The sequence below is a fragment of the Drosophila rhopaloa genome, unplaced genomic scaffold (genome assembly GCF_018152115.1).
Source record: "Drosophila rhopaloa isolate 14029-0021.01 unplaced genomic scaffold, ASM1815211v1 contig_221, whole genome shotgun sequence".
Taxonomy (NCBI): Eukaryota; Metazoa; Arthropoda; class Insecta; order Diptera; family Drosophilidae; genus Drosophila; species Drosophila rhopaloa.
The window spans coordinates 110,672-133,282 of NW_025335108.1; the positions used below are offsets into that span (position 1 = coordinate 110,672).

Below are 22,611 nucleotides of genomic sequence, written 5' to 3' on the forward strand. Positions count from 1 at the left end.
AGACCAAGGGCGCTACCTTGGGGAACTCCAGCCTCTATAGCGTAGTCATCGGATGTTGTGGTGTTGCATCTCACGGCGAAGGCTCTGTTGTAAAGGTACGATTCCAGTATCCTGTGAGTGTTTCCTGGCAGGATCGTTCTGATTTTATGGATAAGGCCATCAAGCCAGACTCGGTCGAAAGCCTGTGCAACGTCAAGGAATACCGCACTGCAGTATTCCCGAAGCTCGAATGCAGTCCTTATTTCTGTTGTTAATCTGTTGACTTGCTCTATTGTTCCATGGCTTTCTCGAAAGCCAAATTGATGTGCAGGAATAACGTTGTGCTCTTTCAGATATGGAATGATGCGCGTCAGAAGGCATTTTTCGAACAGTTTTGACAGACACGAGAGTAAACTTATCGGTCTATACGAAGCTGGTATTGTGTGATCTTTCCCTGGCTTTGGGATCATTATGATTACCGATTTTTTCCATTTTTTTGGGAAATAGCCAAGTCGTGTAATCCCGTTGAAGAGTTTACAAATAACCTCAACTGCACAGTTTGGAAGTTCGATTAACATTTTGGGAGTTATTTGATCACCGCCTGGGGCTTTTTTTGGTTTCAATTGCTCGCTGATTACTTTTGCAATTTCATTTGGTTGAAACAGAATTGGCTCCGTCTCAGATTCAATTCGAATTGACGTCGACGGTAGTGCGAATGAATTAGTTGCAGGGTTTGGCTGAAAAACATTTCGAAGGTGTAAAGCAAATGTACAAGCTCTGCCTTTGTCGCTTCTGGCCCAGCTGCCTGAAGAGTCTCTTATGGGGATTACTGTTTCGGCCGGCGCACTTAGTTTTGGGTGGGCCCTCCACAAGGGATGCTTAGTGCTGGTGGGTGAAAGTTTCTCAATGTACTGGCGTTGTGCTTTTTCTTCTTCTTGCCTTAGAGCCCTGGTAAGTCTGCGACCAGCTTCTTTAAGACTTTGTTTTGAGGATGGCGATCTGCTGGTTTGCCAAGTACGTCTCAAACGTCTTTTCTCCAGAACAAGCTGTTCGATTTCATGGTTAGTTTTGTGTTGGTGTGTGTGCCCATCCCTCCCTTGCGGTGTTGAGACTTTGGCTGCTGCGACGAGTATAGACTCCAGGGCATCGGCGTAGCAGTCGATGTCCTCCTTGATGTTGAGCTGTGGAGTTAGTTCAATGTGGGAACTTACGTACTTTTTGAACTTCAGCCAGTTGGTTCGATGCGACGTCAGCCTGTGAGGGTGCTCGATTAATTCCGGGCTTTGATGAAGAGTTATTAGCACTGGTGAGTGGTCCGATGATAGATCCAAAAGCGATTTTGCAGATATTAGATTGCGAGAGATGTTTTTTGTCACAGCAAAATCAATTAAGTCAGGTAGTTTTCTAGGATCTGTAGGCCAGTATGTAGGGCTGCCTGGTGAAACGTAGTCCAGTTTGTTGCATGTTTTAATGAGTGCATTATATAGTTGCCTTCCTTTGGGGCGGGATCCCCAGTGCGTGTGCTTGGCGTTATAATCATGAATTGGTCTTCGGAGACTGTAAAGCGGGGTGGGCAGTAGACAGCGGCAATGGCAAGGTTGCAGTTGCCCAACTGTAATTTTATCGATGTAGCTTGCAGATGATTTTTAGCAAACCGTTGGTGAAAGTGGTGTTTGACGTGGTCTCTTATTAAGATTCCAGTGCCGCCATGCGCTTTACCATCTGGATGATCTGTGCCATAGAACGTGTATCCCCGTATTTGAAAGTTATATTTGCTGGTGAGATGCGTTTCTGCCAGCAACATAACGTCGATGTGGTTTTCGTTCAGAAATTGAGTTATTTCAGGTTTATGCCGTGAAACACCGTTGGAGTTCCACAGAGTTATTCGAAGGCTAGGCATGGTTTATTTGGACTGCTGAGCTGCAAGCATTTGTAGTAAGATATTTTGGTTTTGCATAAGGGTTGGCAAGGTGGTTTTCATGAAGGACATAAATTCCATCATATTTTGTTGCAAAGTAATCATCATAGATTCCATGTTACTTTGTGGCTGTCCCATGGCCTGCTGGATGTTATCAACTTTCGGCTCTATGTGAGCTGTGCCTGATCTTAGAGCACTGGCGTAAGAAATTCCGTTGGTGGTAATTGAAGGGCCAAATGATGATCTGGCTGCTTTTGCGAAGAAAACTTCCGGTGTCGTTTGTGATCTCATGTAAGTGTTTTGTGTGTTCAGGGAGCGTACCGTTGTTGCTCGATGCATCCGACTTTTCATAAATAAAGTAAAAAGAAGTGGGCCAAGGTGGCTTCCTTGTAGGACGCCTGAAGTAACTCGGATCAAATCAGAGATCGAGTTTTTAAAGAGGACTCGTGGAGTCCTACCACTCAGATAACTTGAGATTCATGTTAGAAGATCACATGGAAACCCTAATAAGTCTAGCTTTAATACAAGAAGCGAGTGAATTACTGAATCAAACGCTTTACTAAACTCAGTGTAAACTACGTCAGTCTGCATGTTCTTTCTAAAGCCATTTATTACAAAAGACGTTAGCTCCAAGAGGTTTGTCGTCGTGGATCTTCGCCTTATAAATCCATGTTGACATGGAGATATAATCGATCTACAAAGATGTTGCAAATGGGGTGTAATAGTGTTTTCGAAAAGCTTTGGGATGGCGGATAATTTGGATATGCCTCTGTAATTACTTGTATTGCATTTATTTCCTTTCTTATGAAGGGGAATGACAAATGACTCCTTCCAAATAATGGGAAATGAGATGTTTTTAAAGACAAGGTAAACAATTTGTACAGAGGTCTACACAGAGTTTCAGCACAGTACCTCAGCACGCAGCCTGGAACTCCGCCCGGACCCGGTGAATAAACAGGCTTAACTTTATGGAGATACAAAAGAAGGGAGCTTTCGCTTAACCTCGGACAAAAATCAAGTTCGACTTGGGTAAGGCATTTGAATAAGACGGATTTGGACAGGATGAAACAGAATATGTTGTCTAGAAAAACTGGGCAAATAGATCGGCAATTGCCTGATCAGAATTTGCCGTAGAGTTTTGGAATGATAGTGATGCAGGGTAACGGGCTGATTTACGCTTAGTGTTAACAAAATTATAAAACTGTTTTGGATCTTGTGAAAATTGAACCCTACAACGAATCAAATAGCTTTTATAACACCGGGCGTTAAGCACGATAAAATTTGACCGAGCCCTTAAGTACCGAGAGAAGGCAGATTGTGAACCGCACATTTTAAATTTATTGAAAAGTCTGGACTTAATATTTTTTAGGTGTGACAAGTCTTTATTAAACCACGGAGGTTTATTTGAAATTGACGGATAGTATAACGGAACACACAGATAAAATAAGGAATTAAATGCATTATAAAAGATATTAACGGCCTTAGCCACGTTAGTGCATGAATAAAATTCGGACCAGTCATAGCCGGATATAAAAGTATTTAAAAGATGAAAGTTTGCCTTACGAAAGCAGCGATTTTTTATTCAGCTCTGTTCTTGCGTCTACAGTCAGCTCTAGAGTTGGATGATAAGGATCTTCCGGTTGTGTAAGTGGTGACGTTCTTGATAGGCAAACGCCTTCTGAATTTGAAACAAAACACAAGTCCATTAAACGTCCTAAGGAGTTCTTAACATGGTTCACTTGGGATAGCGCAATGTCAAGCAAGCCGTCAATAAAGTCATGCTGCGCTAAAGGAAGTAAAATGTTAGAGTTTTCGTCAGGGGACCATGTCGCACTAGGTATATTAAAATCACCTAATACAATTAACTGATCTCGATCCGACAGTTTTTTGGAAATGGACTGAATAACGGAAAGGTGATTTGCGTAAATAGGGAACTCAGATGATGGTGGGATATATGAACAAGTAATATATACAAAACTACCGGGAAACGATAATTTTATACCTAGGAATTCGATGTCATAAAATTCTTCGAAAGTTAGTAATTCAGACGAAAAGGTGGAGTCGACAGCAATCAGGACTCCACCTCCCCGTCTGGACTGACGATCAAGCCTATAAATTGTGTACTTACCCGGGAGAATTTCGGAGCTAAGAATATCCGGCCTTAACCAGGTCTCTGTACATACCATAATATTATATGGGAAAGAAAAACTATCCGAATACAATTTAGTCAGCTTACTAAGTAAGCCTCTTGTATTCTGATAGCAAAGAAGAAAAGAGCAGGCTAGTTTTTTGGGACAGAAGAGGATGTGGAGGGCGCTGGGGATGGTCTTTAATGTTATTTTCCATTTCTCCTGAACTATTCTTTATTCTCTTAGCTTCGTACTCTTTTACAAATATGCCCTCGGGCCAGAAACTGGTGGAACACACAGATGCAAAAAGAGCACAAGGAATACCAATCTTAAATGATGATACTTTCCTAGCATAAGAAAATTTAAATTGTTCGACCTTCAAATCATCAACTTGGATTTTGTTACGGATATAAGCCGTAATATCCAGTGATGAGAGGTCTGGGGCGAGCCGTGAAACAAATACATGTTTAAGCTGGGGCACCCGAACACAAGTAACCGTTTTTGGTACAACACATGAACCCTTTTTGGTACTACAGAATTTGTATCTGTACTACCAGTATCGGCCGGTAATCCGGACGTTAAGTCTACATGAGGTGTTGGGGCCACTACTTTATTTTGATCGGACAGAGCGGAAGTACCTAGCGGAGCCACATCGATTCCAGCAACTTCGGATACCGAATCACTTTTTGCCCCCGATCTTAGTACCATTTGAGTGGCGCCTAAGATTGGCAGCTGAGCTGGAGTCGAATCGCGGGCAGCAGGTTGCACAGCACCTGCCGTAGAATGCCCACCGACCGCGACTTTTTTGCGCTTTGGGGAATCGGGCTCAGCTAGCATGCGGCTAGTGAGCTGAGATTCAAGCGCCACGAGCAGGTCCGTATTTTTACGGCAGTTCCGGATTAATTCCGTAACACTGCTTTTTGTGAGCCGCCTAATAGTTATTGCCTGGTTCTCGTATACAATGCATTCATCGCAGTAGTAGCGCAGGCCACTCCTCTTATCGATGGCATCACGAACCAGGCCAGAATAGCCAAGACACTTTGCGTGATAAATTTTATCACATGTATGGCAAGGAATACTTTGCTGTCCAGCCGAGATAACTTTCTTGCAATTTTTTAATGAACAGAAAGCCATTTTCGCTGACCACGGACCACTGTGCACTATAGCGGACAAAAAAATCGAAAGCGCTCAAGAACTTTTTAATGAGAGATCAAGCAGAGCGACAGAGCGGGAGCGAAACACCGAATAACTTTGATGTTAGGCACCACGAAACGATATAGAAACGAAAAGAGAGAGAGAGCGGGATTATTAACCGATTAACTCCGGTATAAGACACCTCTGAGAGATATTACCGTTGGAGTGCGTGCCGTTCCAACAGCGCTCAACGACGAAGAGAAAGACTGAAAAGAGCGGCAATAGAAAACAATAACAACAAACCAGCACCGAATTAAATTATGATAGTGTGAAGGTGTAGAAACGTTAAAGAGATTTAAGTAAACCCCGGTGGTTTCAATAAGAAAAATGAACATTCGGAGCGCAAAACAAAAACACGACCGTTCTCTGTGAAGACGCTGCGTAATCATTTATTTATTTATTTATAATTTATTATTTCACTCCATTTCACACTTCACTCTACTCACTCTTACAATATAAGGATAATTATAGTGTTGCAAATTCCTGTCCTCCTCCGCCGTCACAGATCCTTCCTTGAGTTTCTTGGGTAGAATCTGTCCTTTAGCCGGAGGTGTACCGACTGCGCCAGTTGACTTAAGTAGGTTCTTCAATAAATGTCCCGGGGTATAACCCGACCAAATAAATGTTGTAGTTGATGGTTTCGAGTTGAAAATCAGAATGAATTCTTTATTTTATTTGTTCAAAGCTTAGTGTTTACGTACAATGTGCTGACCTAGCGGAATGGATTTGTAATTGGACCGGATGCATATATGGGGCTTGGACTCAGCAGTGGCCGCGATGTTTGTTTGGTTGGCAACTTAGTTGCCAATAAAGTGTTTGGTTTCTAGCTGCTTATCAACCGTAGGGGTTTAGGTGGGGGACCGCCGAGGGAATGTGCTGAGGCGGTAACTCGCGCACCCCCTCTGCCAGGACTTCAAGGTCCTGCTCTACAATTCGACGCTTAAGCCAGTCCGCGAGCAGCAGCAACATCGACATTATTCAGCGAGCACAATCAAAAATCCTGAGAACTATCATTGGGGCACCTTGGTATGTACGGAACGACAACATCCACAGAGATCTTGGCATTCTACCCGTAAAAGATGATATCAAAACAAAAAGCGTCCTACCACACCAAGCTAACTTCTCATCCAAACCAGCTCGCCAGGGGCCTAGCCAGGGTTTCCAACCGGACCCGATTGCAACGCAATGACCTTCCAGCTCAGCAATAGTTATTAGAGCCCCTAAATCTCGCGCCAGTCACCTTGACTGTCAAATAGTTTTTTAATTTAAGATTCTATATACTTATTGTTAGTCTCAATTCAGAAAGGATCCAATAAATAAAATGCAAAATGTTAAAAATAACGAGGACGGAAGCAAACTTCGGCAAGCCGAAGTTTTAATACCCTTGCAGACTTTGCCGAAATTATAATGGTATACATAAATAAACTAGATTTGCATCGTTTGATGTCAATTGCTTTTATACTGCAAAAATGTCATATAAAAATAAAAAAAAGGGATACTTTCGCAGCCTTTAACAATTTTTCCTACGGAAGCTATAAGATATAGACGTCCGATCGGCAAGCGCTTTTACCCTAATCAAGATATGCGTAAATAAATAAGACTTGGAAAAATTTATGTCAGTAGCTTACACACTACACCAAAAATTCAGAAATTCATCAAATTTGGACCGATTTCACCCTGTTGTACCTATGGGAGCTATAGTGCTTTTACCCTAATCAAGGTATGCATAAATAAATACGATTTGGAAAGATTCATGTCAATTGCTTATATAGTGTGCGAAATATCCTAAAAATTATTAAATTTTAACCGATTTTACCCTATTGTTCCTATGGGAGCTATAGGATGTAGACGTCCGATCGCCAAGCGCTTTTGCCCTGATCAAGGTATGCATAAAAAAATAAGATTTGGAAAGATTTATGTTAATAGCTTTTACACTGCGCAAAATATCTTCCATTCTTGAAAGTTATTTTCGATTGTTCCTATGGGAGCTATAAGATATAGACAACCGATCGGGGCGGTTTTCAAACTTGATCTGCGTACACATGTTTTAGGACAACTGTGAAAGTTTCAGATCGCTAGCTTTTAAACTGAGCTCGCAAACGGTATTGAAACAGACGGACAGACGGACGGGCGGACAGACGGACATGGCTATATCGAATCCTCTATTGATCCTGATCAAGAATATATATACTTTATGGGGTCGGAAACGTCTCCTTCACTGCGTTACAAACTTCTGACCAAAATTATAATACCCTCTGCAAGGGTATAAAAATTAATTTTTTACAAAGACCTAACATGGAAATTTCTGTCGAAAAATCTAAATTCTTTAAATTAGAAACCGCATTTCTACTTTACATTGTTTCTCATAAAAAGGGATCCACGGATTCCACGCAAGGGTATAAAAAAAAAAACTTTCTGGACGTGCCTCGTATTATAACACAGCCCGAAATTTTTTTCCTTTTTGTTATAAATTATCCCTTTCTATGCACAATTTGGCGCTACACCTGTAACCTCAGTTTAACTACTTGCCTTATAATTCATTTGATTGTATCGTTCAGAATCGCCAATTGGAGTATGTTTTTTGCTAATAAAAAGTCACATTATTTTAACACTTATTTTTGATAAATTTTCTGCATGCTTTTTTTTTGAATGTTTGATTATATTGTTAAAAAATGCAAATTTTAGTGCCATTTAAGTTTGTTCTTACAAGATTTAATTTTACTTTCGAAAAACCTCAGGCCTTCGAATTACCATCACCTGTATCAGTTTTAACTTCCGATTTATATCAGCCAGCACAGAGCTGGGCGAAGAGTTCCTTTCTGTTTTCTTTTTAAATTTTACAGAAATTAATATTTTGAAATACTGTAATATAACTTGATTTGCCTGCGATATTAAAAAAATGCCTTGATGCTCAAGAAGCATTATTGTCAGACTTGATAAAAATTACAAATTTTATTTAATAATAATTGTTTCCGTTCGCACCTCAGAAACTGGTCTATTCTCTAGCGTTATTGAAAGCCCGCAGACCCTGTTTTGAATTTGGATCGAATTAGGCCATGTTGGCAAAACCTGTTTAATAGTTCAGAAGACCAATAATATTTAAAACAAGAGAGAACGCTATAGTCGGGTGCCCCGACTATCAGATACCCGTTACTCAGGTAAAGGGAGTGCGAGGGAGATGGTGATAGAAACTTTGATCGCGCATAACTTTTTAACGAATGGTCCGATTTGAAAAATTTCTTCTACAATTCGATAGGTATTGATAAACACAATAAAACTGCATTTTTACTTTTCCGAAATATTTAAATTTTTAAAATCGTATATAAGCGATTGTGGGCGTTAAAGGGGGCGTGGCACCTTTTTGAAACAAACTTGCGCTGCGTAGGAACTCCTAAAATCTACATGCAAAATGCCAATCTTCTAGCTTTTATAGTTTCCGAGATCTCAGCGTTCATACGGACAGACAGACAGACGGACAGACAGACGGACAGACGGACATGGCTAGATCCACTCGGCTAGTGATCCTGATCAAGAATATATATACTTTATAGGGTCGGAAACGCTTCCTTCTAGCTGTTACATACTTTTGCACGAATACAATATACCCTTTTACTCTACGAGTAACGGGTATAACGAGGACTGAAGCTAACTTCGGCAAGCCAAAGTTTTAATACCCTTGCAGACTTTGCCGAAATTGCTAGAATTGATAAGTAGCAAAAAAAAATGAGTTATACATAAATAAATTAGATTTGCGCAGTTTCATGTCAAAAGCTTTTATACTGCAAAAACGTCATATAAAAATAGAAAAAGGGGATATTTTCGCCGCCTTTAACAATTATTACTACGGTAGCTATAAGATATAGACGTCCGATCGGCAGGCGCTTTTACCATGATCAAGATATGCGTAAATAAATAAGACTTTGAAAAATTTATGTCAATAGCTTATAAACTGCGCAAAATATTCTGAAAAACATCAAATTTGGACCGATTTTATCCTATTGTTCCTATGGGAGCAATAGGATATAGACGTCCGATCGGCACGCGCTTTTACCTTGATCAAGGAATGCATAAAAAATACGATTTGGAAAGATTCATGTCAATAGCTTATATACTGTGCCAAATATCCTGAAAACCATACAATTTTAACCGATTTCACCCTATTGTTCCTATGGGAGCTATAGGTTATAGACGTCCGATCGACACGCGCTTTTGCCCTGATCATGGTATGCATAAAAAAATACGATTAGGAAAGATTCATGTCAAAAGCTTGTATACTGGGCGAAATATGCTAAAAATCATTACATTTTAACCGATTTCACCCTATTGTTCCTATGGGAGCTATAGAATATAGACGTCCGATCGGTGCGGTTTTCAAACTTGATCTGCATACACATGTTTTGGGACGATTGTTAAAGTTTCAGATCGCTATCTTTTAAACTGAGTTCGCAAACGGTATTGAAACAGACGGACAGGCGGACGGACGGACAGACGGACAAACGGACAAACGGACAGACGGACATGGCTATATCGACTCCCCTATTGATCCTGATCAAGAATATATATACTTTATGGGGTCGGAAACGTCTCCTTCACTGCGTTACAAACTTCTGACCAAAATTATAATACCCTCTGCAAGGGTATAAAAAGAGAAAAATATTGTACTCCCTATACCAATAACTTTATTAAGGGGGGAGCCTGCTTTAGAGGCTTCTAGAAAATCGAATTTTTTTTCCATAAATGTCTACCCAAACTATCCATGAATGTGTCCCTAAAATTTTAAAAACAACTTCAAAACATTTTAATGTTACAGGAGAAATAGTGGGCAAGCGTTACGATTTTTTATATACGATTTTTTATATAAAAATATAAATAAATATATAAATAAATATAAAAAAGTCTTCGGAAAAATCTTTATTTTTATGCTTCTAAGGCAGGCTCCCCCCTTAAGCTTTAAGTTCTTATCCATTTTATTGACGGTTTCGTAAGCCGATCAATTATCCAGATATAATAAGAGATAAAGACATGTCTCCGGCCGCAAAATATACTAGGCAGAGACATGTCGCTGTTTTTCTTGGCGAACTCGGCTATAATTCATGGGAGAAAGTTATGTAATAGGGCTCCTAAAATTTCAAAAGCAACTTCAAAATATTTTTAAAGTTACAGGTTTTACGATTTCTCGGTTTTTCATTGTAACGATTTCTTCTAACTGGCGGAAAAGATAGGGAAAAAATTAAACGTCCTATCGAATTGAGAAAATTTATTGGATTCGGTATTATATTCTCTTCTAGTTGAACCTATAAAACCTTTAAAAATTATGATTAACCCACTTTTTAAACAATTGTCCAAGTCAAACCTCATATTCTGTCCCACTTTAACAGAAAGCTCTCTTCTTTTGGATCTTCTTCGTATTAAGCCTGTTTATTCGCCAGGGCTCGATGGTATTCCTGGGTGCGTGCTTAGGTATTGCTCTAAAGCCCTGTGCAAACCTCTTCACAAGTTGTTTACCTTATCTCTAGAAACCTCCCAATTCCCAAATATTTGGAAGGAATCATTTGTTATTCCTCTTTTCAAAAAAGATAACAAGTTAGAAGCCAGTAACTACAGAGGTATTTCTAAGTTGTCAGCTATTCCTAAGCTTTTTGAAAAAATTATTACTCCTCATTTGCAACACCTTTGCAGATCAATCATTTCTCCGTGTCAACACGGATTTATAAAACGTAGATCCACAATCACAAACCTTCTAGAGCTCACTTCATTTGTGATAAAAGGCTTCAATAGTAGTTTTCAAACAGACGTCATTTACACTGATTTTAGTAAAGCATTTGACTCTGTAAATCACTTACTTCCCATTCAAAAACTTGACCTTTTCGGTTTTCCTGTTGATCAAGTTATCTAAATAACAGGTCACAAAGGGTCCTTTTTAAAAATTCAATTTCTGAAATTCTCCGTGTTACCTCTGGTGTCCCACAAGGGAGCCATCTGGGTCCTTTACTTTTTACATTATTTATTAACGATCTTCCCTCAATTATAAGTCATTCTCGCGTACTTATGTACGCAGATGATGTTAAGTTGTGCCTGCAGTATAAGGACATTTCCTGTCATTTAGACTTGCAATCCGATCTAGATAATTTTCAAAAACTGGTGCCGAGATAATTTACTAAATTTAAACGGTTCCAAGTACAAGCTGATGACTTTTTATCGGGCCAATCCGATATACGCGTCTTACACGTTAAGTGGCAGCTCTTTGGATAGAATAACTCTTGTAAACGATCTTGGCGTTCTCTTGGACCCTAAACTAAAATTTTCTAATCACATTTCGTCCATGGTTAATAAAGCCAGAGGAGTGCTTGGATTTATTAAAAGGTGGTCAAAAGAATTCGATGATCCTTATTTGACTAAAACTTTATTTATTTTGCTAGTCCGTCCGATTCTGGAGTATGGGTCTCTCGTCTGGAGTCCACAATACGGAATACATATTGGTCGTATTGAATCTGTACAAAAAAACTTCCTTCTTTTTGCTTTACGGCGCCTAAATTGGGATGCAAATCTTTCTAGTAGTCTTCTTTTGATTAATTTACCATCCCTAGCCAACCGTAGAACGATGCTTGGTACTATCTTTATTTATAACCTTATACATGGTGATATTGACTGCCCCGACTTGATAAGTCGGCTAAACTTTTCTGTGCCAAGTAAATTAACTAGAAATTTAACTAGAAATTATTTTCCCCTAATTTTAAATCATTGTAGATCTAACTATTCCTTGCATGAGCCTTTCAGAGTATTATGTTCTGACTATAATAGACTTTTTCCTGTAATATCAAATCTTGACTCTCTGCCGCTCCTAAAACGATTGATACTTGCTTCATTGGCACAAGATTGATCTAACTATTACTTTTTTCCCCGGACCTTTACCTTTATTTTCCTATCTCGCGTCTATCTTATCGCGAATCGTGCCGTACGATACACGGCTGCGCCCCTCGGTCAGTTGGGCGGTTAACATTGGCACGTCCAATGTTGATCTGTTAAAAATCTGTTTTAAGGAGTTTCTTTTTTTGGCCGATGTCCATATTGCAGTTCATAATAACCTCCTCCGTCAATATATTTGTTATATATTAACAGGTTAAGTAGTTTTAGGAAAGAATCTGAATTCGCTGCTATAGACATACAGTGGCGGTAACAAAATAGCAGCAAATTCTGTTTTTATACCCTTGCACGGGATATTATAGTTTCAGTCAAAAGTTTGCAACGCAGTGAAGAAGACACTATAAAGTATATATATTCTTAATCAGCATCACCAGGAGAGTCGATCTAGCCAAGTCTATATAAATAGTATAGTAGTATATAAGAAGAAACGAGCCGGATCGGCTAATAAAGTATAACTTTATTGTTTTTAATTTTTTTTTTGTTCTTGGGATATGGTAATATTTAAATATTTTGAAATTACGGATTTAATTAAATTAATTTCGAACATCTATATCATATAGCTCCCATAGGAAAATAAAAAAATTAAAATGAAAAAAATGTTTTTTTCTTTTTTTTTTATTTATCATAATTTTCTTTTGAGATATAGTAATTATTTATTATATTAGAATTACGCTTTTGGTTTTGTCAAAAACGGCCAACAATATCATATAGCTGCCATAGAAACGATGGCAAAATGCAAAATGTTTTTGGTAATATAGGCATAGAAATCGAAATGTAGTCGTTTTGTAATAACTGCAAGGGTATATAGTTTGCCTTCTTTCTTCTTTGCTTATAAAAAGTCACATTATTTGATACTAAACCTTAGTAGAAAACAAAATACATCAGTTTTTATTTTGAAGTGACGAATGCATTCACAGACTTTGAAAATTTATTATATATGTTTATATGCAAAATTAACTGCGATGTCTACTATTATTTTTGGAGTGACTTCATTTAAATGGGCATGCTAACAAAAAATGAAGAGCAGATATATTACAATTACGTAGACTTTTTTTGTCTCGCTATCCTAACATTTTTATACCCTTGCAGAGGGTATTATAATTTTGGTCAAAAGTGTGCAACGCAGTGAAGGAGACATCTCCGACCATATAAAGTATATATATTCTTGATCAGGATCACCTCCTGAGTTGATATAGCCATGTCCGTCTGTCCGTCTGTCTGTCCGTCTGTCTGTTTCTACGCTAACTAGTCCCTCAGTTTTAAAGATATCGAATTGAAACTTTGCACACACCCTTCTTTCCTTTGCACGCAGTATATATGTCGGAACGGCCGGCCGGCCACTATTTATAGCTGCCATATAACTGATTGAACGGAAATGCCATAACTTTGGTGTTTGTAAAGTTAGGAAGCTGGGATTTACTATGGGTTTTATATTTGGCCAATCAATCCGACCTACTAAATTTCATAAGGATCGGCCGACTATATCCTATAGCTGCCATATAACTGATTGATCGGAAATGCCATAACTTTGGTGTTTGTAAAGTTAGGAAGCTGGGATTTCCTATGGGTTTTATATTTGGCCAATCAATCCGACCTACAAAATTTCTTAAGGATCGGACGACTATATTCTATAGCTGCCATATAACTGCTTGATCGGAAATGCCATAACTTTGGTGTTTGTAAAGTTAGGAAATTGGGATTTTTTATGAGTATTAAGAATGCATCATATGAATAATTTTGGAGAATATAATTTACAGAGTATTCTGCAAGGGTATATCAACTTCGGCTCCGCCCGAAGTTAGCTTTCCTTTCTGGTTTTTTTTAAGTAAGTACACCTACTGGCGGGAAAGATAGGGATTCGCATTAAATTCTCTTCAAGCTGAACCTAAAAAACTTAAAAAAAAATTATGATTAACCCACTTTTTAAACAATCCGAAGTGCATTTTGCGAAATTTTTTAGAATTATTCACTTTTTGTTCAAATTTTGTTGGTTTGACTAGATGCTATACTATTGAAAATAGAAAATTTTTTCAATTTTTTTTCTGATAGAAATTTGCGACTTGCATCTTTCCCGCACAAAACAAGCACACTCGAGGCGCCTCCGCGAAATGCTTGTACCAGGCATAATGTGACATATTTTAATGCAAAAATTTGAGAAGACTATTAAAATATATTAGAATAAAACCTGAAAGTTTCGTTTCAATCGAATATTTCTTTCCTTCCCAAAAAAGTCCTCGGAAAAATTTTTTTTATACCCTTGCAGAGGGTATTATATTTTGGGCAGAAGTTTGTAACGCAGTGAAGGAGACGTTTCCGACCCCATAAAGTATATATATTCTTCATCAGGATCAATAGGGGAGTCGATATAGCCATGTCCGTCTGTTTCAATACCGTTTGCGAGCTCAGTTAGCGATCTGAAACTTTCACAATCTTCCTAAAACATGTGTACGCAGATCCAAATTGAAAATTGTCCCGACCGTCGTCTATATCCTATAGCTTCCATAGGAACAATCGGATATATCTTGCATGAATTGATGATTTTTAGGAAATTTCGAGCAGTATATAAGCAATTGACATGAATTTTTCCAAATCGTATTTTTTTATGCATACCTTGATTAGGGTAAAAGCACGTGACGATCGGACGTCTATATCCTATAGCTCCCATAGGAACAACAGGGTGAAATCGGACCAAATTTGATGAATTTCTGAATTTTTCGCGTAGTGTGTAAGCTACTGACATAAATTTTTTCAAGTCTTATTTATTTACGCATATCTTGATTAGGGTAAAAGCGCTTGCCGATCGGACGTCTATATCTTATAGCTTCCGTAGGAAAAAATTGTTAAAGGCTGCGAAAATATCCTTTTTTTCTATTTTTATATGACATTTTTGCAGTATAAAAGCAATTGACATGAAACTCTGCAAGTTTATGTCAATCAGCATCACCAGGAGAGTCGATCTAGCCAAATCTATTAGTAGCCCGAGCCGGATCGGGCGACTATGTTAAAAAAGAATAACTTTGTTGTTTTTAATTTTTTTTGTTTGGGATTTGGTAATATTTAAATACTATGGAATTAGGGATTTAATTAAATTAAAATCGAACAACTATATCATATAGCTCTTATAGGAAAATACAAAAAAATATTTATCAAAATTTTACTTTGAGGTATAGTAATTATTTACTATACTTACCATAAAGAGGATGTAGCGCAAAATCGACATAGCTTCATTGTTTTTAATAATTTAGGCATATGCATGGAAATGTAGTTGTTTTGTAATAACTGCAAGGGTTTACTTTCTTGTTACTCATTTTACAGGCTATATTTTGTGTGGCCTCCTTTCTGGTTCAGAACACCTCTGAGACGATTTCCCATGGGGAAAACTAATTTTTTAGTGGTCCCGACTGCAATTTTTTTGCTTTCTTCTAAGATTTTAGGTAATTTTTGCTAAATATCTTCCTCTGTTAAATAATATTTTTGTTTTTTTTTTTGAGTTGATGGCCACAGTAGCTAGTTACTCCTTTTTTTTAATTAGTTATTATATTTAAAGATCGATGGTTAATAATAGTTAATATAGTTAATACTGAATAAATAACTAAATTAAATTTTTTATGATTTTTGTTTATCAGTTTAGCAGCATTACCTACATGAATTTCAGTTGCTAACTGCACGAAATTAGCTGCGAGCCACAAAACACAGCTTTGAACTTTTACCGACACTATCGCCGAGCCCCACGTCTTCATTTACCCATTCATATGTTAATCATTAAGAAATCCGTTTCAATCGAAGATTATTTTTTTCCGATTTTTGACTTTGAACTTTATACTTGATGATACTATAACTTGAAAACAACAAAAACAATTAAAGCACTGAAAATATTCAGATGGTATTTAACGTGTCTAACAGCGAATAATTTTTCTTTGGTAAATATAACCTGGTAGTTTTAAAAGCCAGAATTTTTTCTTTTTTGCTTTTAAGATACTAAAAAGAAATGCCATTGGATTGGAAAATATACAACAAAAAATTCACCAAGGGGATAGAACAGAATAAAGCGGTTTATATGTAGAAGACCACAAGCTGCATACAGCAATCCCAACTCCAGAAGTGAAAAGTTCGAAACTTGTTGTTTACCAATTCTTTTATAGCTGAATCAACCACACTACAGAATTTGAAAGCCAAAGAAACTTAGCTTAGGCAATGAACTCGTATGGAATTGGAGCAAGAGCGATTGGCTCCTCCAGCTTCTTGACGAAGTGCGCCTTCTTCGGCTGCTCGGGCTGGCGCTTTAGGCTAACCCATTGCCCCTTCTCCTTGGCCTCCTTCAGCAGGCGCTCGTTCTCCTTCACGCGACGCAGGAAATCCTCGCGGCATTTGGAGTGGTGGATGTGCTCGATGCGCACATTGACCCGCTTGGCGAGAATCTTACCGCGAACTCGTTTGTTTACAATTACACCAACGGCGTGCTGCGTAACGTTGAAAATCCGACCAGTCTTGCCGTGGTACGCCTTGTAGGGGAGACCTTTCTGTACGGCCCCATGTCCCTTAATGTCCACGATGTCACCGATCTTAAAGACACGCATGTAAGTGGACAGTGGAATGACACCATGCTTGCGGAAGGGGCGGGAGAACATATCTCGAGTGCCGCGGCGGTAACCTTTCGAGTTGGTCATTTTGCCTGGTGTAGTCCCCTGCAAAAAATTGGAGCTTTAGAAAGATTTTTCTTCAAAAAACAATGCGTAACAACTAAAACCACTGAGTTCCATGCACTTTTATATTTTTTTTTAGCAATTCTACGGAATATTCACTAACCTTTTACGTATCGACGTCCACGCGGTCGTGAAGTTGAGAAAAGAAAGAAAAATGGCTACCTCCGCGGAGATGCCACTTTCAGCCAACTTTTTGAAAATTATGTAGTGTTGCAAATCGGGAATGACCGATTAATAGGCGGCAAAAAATTTGAATTCTACATATATTTATTTAACATAAAGAGTGTATACATTGCATTCACATATATATATTTCAACCAAATATAATCCCAGAATGAAATCTCAGTTTAACATAAATCTCTTTTAGTTGAATTCAAATCCATAAACAATAAAATAATCTTACAAAATTGTAGTGACAAGAGATAATCATTTCAAACAACACCAATAATGTGTTTTTGTTATGTTCTAGTCAGACCGGGGCGCATTTGCACCCTCTTTAAATTACACATGCATATTCTAGAACGTGGTAATCTGCATTACGATTTAAGTGCTATATAAATATTTTATAAAAACTGTTATTTACTTGATTAACGCCATTTCTGCTGGCAGGACAGAAGAATTTAATGTTATATGCTCAATCCAAAAAAATGCCTTATAGAATATTCTTTACTACTATGAAATGTTATATAATAAGTTTGTTCATATATGAAAGATCTGTAGTTCTTCTTCCTTTTTTTTATCTCCTTGTCATTAAGTTCAATATGTTTGAAGTCCTAATAATTTATTTTATTATCATTATTATTATTATTTTAAAAACTTTTAAATAAGCGTTGGTGATTTAAAATCACAATACCTAAGGATTAGCCGCACATGTCTATGCAATATTTGGCCTATTTAGGGCCACAAACAATTGAAATCCATTGTCAGAGGGCACATTAATGTACATTTTTCTACTATATAACTTTTAAAACTTTTAAGGTTTAAAAGAATTAGAAATGTTCAGTACACAAATTTCTGCCTTGAGATTTATTTACCCTAATCGCACAGATCCCCTCCGAGCGGAACGGTTGGGATTTTTGAAAGTTTTGAAACTCCTAGTTTACCGAGCCCCATCCACATACAGCTGACAACAGTTTTCACTGCAGTTACCATTATTTTGGCTTAATTTAACTCTATCAAACTGTTTAATAGAAACGCTAAACACTCTTTGGCCTACCACCATTCTGCATCCAAATTACTGCCTGGGAGAGTGTTGTTCTCCGAACTAAGCCTCAGGTTCAAAGAAAATAAGGTTCAAAGGAAATTATAGGCCATTGTGAAGATGCAAATAGTTTCCCGCCAACATTTTTGGATTCAATGGCAAAATAAGCCAAATTATGCAAAGAACGTAAAGTCATTTTCCGTACCGTAAAAATGTATCGAATTTATCATCCCGTAAATGGGATATGGGAATGAGAACAAATAATGAGACTAATGCCCTCTTCCCTTAGAGTCCATCCGTTCGAAACGGTTGGGATTTTTGACCAATGTGAAACTCCGATTCCCACAGAGCACATCCACCATCCGATAACAGCTGACCAGAACAGCTGTGGCTCATCATTTAAGCCCCTTGCATCAATGACATGATCTTGATCTGCGCTCGATGCTCCTCCAGCCTTTCTGGAGCGCTATCTCCACAAGCTCGGACTCGTGGTCCGGTCCACTTTTGGTGTTTTGCAGGGGCCGCAGAGGTGCCTGAGCGTTGACTTCCGCTGAAAAAGCTTCAATGTCATCGGGGTCCACATCTAAGACCTTCACAAAGTATTCCCTAGTACAATAAATCTATTTTATTTGTTAATTGTAAAACACAAATATAAGTCTGGGGACATACTCTCGTTCTCTAAGGTGTTCTGTTGTGAGTACGGTATGCGCCTAGGAAAGAGTGGAGCAACTCTTAATGCTGTCACACAGATGAAGCAGTAATTAATTAATTATGACATAAACAAGATTTATAGATTTGGCGCCTTCCTTTTTCAAAATTTACACGCCACTATTTTTTAAATTTTCGTAGTGATTTTATCTGTTAAGAAGAAGAATTCAGAGTTGGACTGAAAAAACATCGCCCAACTATCGCATAAAAAAGTCCGTCAAATTTGGATGGGCAACTAACTGGGCAAAACCTTATGGTCCATCCGTTCAACGGATGGTGGATGGATCTTTGTGGGAATACGACATTATCAAGTATCATTTATAGCGCTGTTGTGCTCATTTTAAATGTTGTGCCACACGCAACAGGCTAGAATGATTATCCACAGCTTTTCAGATCAGCTGTTATGGAAAGGTGGATGTGGTCCGTGGAGTCGATTTCACAAATGTCAAATGTCACATACGTTTCGAAAGGCAATATGTTGAATGTAAATTAAAAAAAAACATACCAACTCATTTGCAACAGCAAACATTTTGTAGTATCGTTTTACATTTATTTAAACGTTTGTAAATTATATTTACTCCCTATTTGGCCTCTGCTTTGATTAAAATTTCATCAGGAAAAAGCTTTCCAATTGCAATTAGATCTTTGCCATGTGCGAACATCTCATGCACTGTCGGCGTATTTTTCCTAACTCATAAAATTCCGCTTAATGGGATGCAGTCCTTAAGAATGTGTTCCATATTTTTTACAATTTACCTCTTCATTGCAATATTAACTGATCGTTCCCATCTATTATACTGTGTACTGCGCCGGGTAATAGTTTAAAGCCAGACCGTTTATTTTTGCATTGGCTTAGCATAGGAAACTGACATATTGCTATCGGATAACAACCGTTCTCTACCCTAGCAAAATCAAGATAAAAAACTGCTGTTAGTAATTGCGTTTCGCAATTGAAATCTGTCTCGATATGAAACTAAAGGCAGTGAAGAGCACATAAGTAAATGTAATGATAATGTTGCTTGTTTGGAACACAAATGGATATTAGATATTATTATGCCTTATCCATAGTTAATTATTTATTACTAAATGATAAATTTGTTTATTTACGAAGACTTTAAAGAGTGGAACTGATTACATGTTTTCTTGGGTAGACATTAGACTTCTGCATGAATGCATCCAAAACGACAAATGAATACCTTAGTCTAAACAGACACACTTTTTTTCTGCACAGTATATTTGGGTGTGAGTGAGTAGGGTAGTATTGTCTGTTTTGATTGACTGTGTTCTCACTCATTCCATAGTTGTACAGCTGTTGATGAGTACAGAAAATTTGGTGTGCCGTAGTCAACGCACTGTACAGTGTTTTGGTTTTCAGTATACTTACTGTACAGTAAGGTAAATTTCATGACTGGTACATACACACATATATAGATCTCGTGGGTATGTATGTCATAGAAAGAACACGATTAAAAATTGATTTGTATTTTCATTTCAAATGTATTTATTATAAAATAAAAAATTTAGAAATTATTAATATTTTAATTAAAACTAATTACAACAATTATTTTATGTTATTAAAGAATCTATATATAAGTTATTAATATTGGAATGAAGGAACATTATTTTATTTATCATGTCTTCAGTGGTGTCAATTTTTGACTGCACTCAACACACAAGCTGTACAGCGTGTTTAAAAAAGAACAAATGCTGTACTTACTCACGAAGACTACAACCATATACTGTTCTCACTCGAAGTGAGTACACTGAAAATGTTGTTTTCTTCTGGCCTATAGAGTATACTGTACAGTAAAGAATTAGTGCAGTATTTTTAAGAACACCATACTACCGTACAGATCTGTTATGCTACATTTGAGTACATTCATGCAGAAGTCTAGTAGACATCCTCTAGCTAAGATGACCAAGGCGGAGTACCCCCAATGTTCGAACACTTCCCAGCTCAAGAATCCAATATAATTGATATTACAATAGCGGAATGCACTTTATGTAAATAAGGAAAAGGTATTTTTTTGGTGAAAAACATCAATGTTTCATCGATGTTTAAGCCCAATACTCAGATCCACAAACGAGTACGCTAGCGTAAAAACTTTAATTTTTCCAGTGTGACCAAAATTTCGAGAGTTCATCAGAATTAAGCGTGCTACGGTCGTACTGTCAGTCAGCTGGGTTTGTTGACAAGCAGTTAAAATTCAAATATCGTATTTGCGGGAAAGAGCCTTTAAAAGATATTATCAACTACCTTGGCAAGACAAAACTGTCACTGTACAAATAAATTAAAAAACAATACAATTTAAATTTAACAGTTTATTTTTAATTTACTGATAATTATTTGCTAATTTAAAGTTTATAGTTGCACTTTTATTGTGTTTTTTCGTACATTTTTGACCTAAAAATTACCTAGGAGATTACCAAAGTGAAAGAAAAGCCTGACGAAAAGTGTACGCCAGCTGTTTGCCTCTCGCTCTCTCTCGTGACTGGCAGACAGTTTTCAGCGATCTGAGAACTAGGCTCTAGGATCACCGGCTTTATGCCCTCTTCCCACAGAGCTCCATCCACCATCCACCATCCATTGAACGGATGGTCCATAAGGTTGCCGTTCCGAAAATTCCCAGCTAGTTCCCCATCCAAATTTGACGGACTTTTTTATGCGTTAGTTAGGCGATGTTTTTTTGGTGCAACTCTGAGTCTTCTTCTTGACAGTGGAAATTGTAACATTCAACTTTTGAACAGGAAGGCGCCAATTCAAAAAATGCAGTTTATACTTGAAATAATTAATTAATTACTGCTCCATCCGTGTGGCAGCATTAGGTGTTGCTCCACTCTTTCCTAGGCGCATACCTTACTCACAACATTAAGCAGAACATTTAAAATGAAATAAAATATGAAATTATAATAAAACAAAAAACAAACATTTATATATAATGAACTTGATTTGTTACCATTTAGACAATATTGGGCAATAGCTGTTCATATTTTGTCTGCAGGCTGGCAAAAATCTGCAGACGTATTAGTTCGATTTGATTGTTCGCGTAGATCACTTGCAGTCTGTTACCAAGTATCATTTATAACGCTGTTGTGCTCATTTTAAATGTTGTGCAAAATGCAACGGCTAAAATAATGAGCCACAGCTGTTCAGATCAGCTGTTATCGGATGGTGGATGGTGGATGTGCTCTGTGGGAATCGGAGTTTCACATTTGTCAAAAATCCCAATCGTTTCAGACGGATGGACTCTATGGGAAGAGGGCATTAAATAGCTTGCTGTAAGCATGATAATATAAGATTGTTACGGAACTGCATTTTTGTTTCGTGTGGGCAGCACCGGCTAGCTTGATGCTCAGGGCAGGGTACCCCCAATGTACCTACAGTTCCCAACACTGAATCGATACAAATCGACGTCTCACCTACTATTTTCAACTGAACCATCGCTAACAACAACAAAAGGTAAGCAAAAACAAAAAAAAAGTTAAAAATCGGGCGAAATACGAAAAAGAGGCATATAAATGGACTTGCCACCGCGCTCCCACCCATCCTATGGTGTCCCAGTAGATTTCTGGGGCACCACATATTTTGTAAAGCCGGAGCCGCTGCCAGGCCGGATTTTCGCCGGTTCATCTCGCCAAAGGTACGTGCCTTAGGACAACATCATCCGCGTCTCAACAAGTAGGTATGTACATTTATTATAATTATATACACGAATTTTTTATACCCTTGCAGAGGGTATTATAATTTCAGTCAAAAGTTTGCAACGCAGTGAAGAAGACATTTCCGACCCTATAAAGTATATAAGTTAACTAAGTTAACCGGGCGACGGCAATGACCGATCGTCCGAAGGCTCG

At 37.9% G+C, this 22,611-nt stretch overlaps 1 protein-coding gene across 1 annotated transcript; it reads right to left on the bottom strand.

The window, feature by feature from the left end:
* Window positions 1–16,261: 16,261 nt before the first annotated feature.
* Window positions 16,262–17,080, bottom strand: LOC108037575 (60S ribosomal protein L21). The gene is made up of 2 exons (XM_017114178.1): window positions 16,951–17,080; window positions 16,262–16,829 (listed from the first exon to the last, which is right to left on the bottom strand). Exon 2 carries the CDS (start codon window positions 16,809–16,811, stop codon window positions 16,332–16,334), a length of 480 nt encoding a protein of 159 aa, XP_016969667.1. The 5' UTR covers window positions 16,812–16,829; window positions 16,951–17,080; the 3' UTR covers window positions 16,262–16,331.
* Window positions 17,081–22,611: the final 5,531 nt, after the last annotated feature.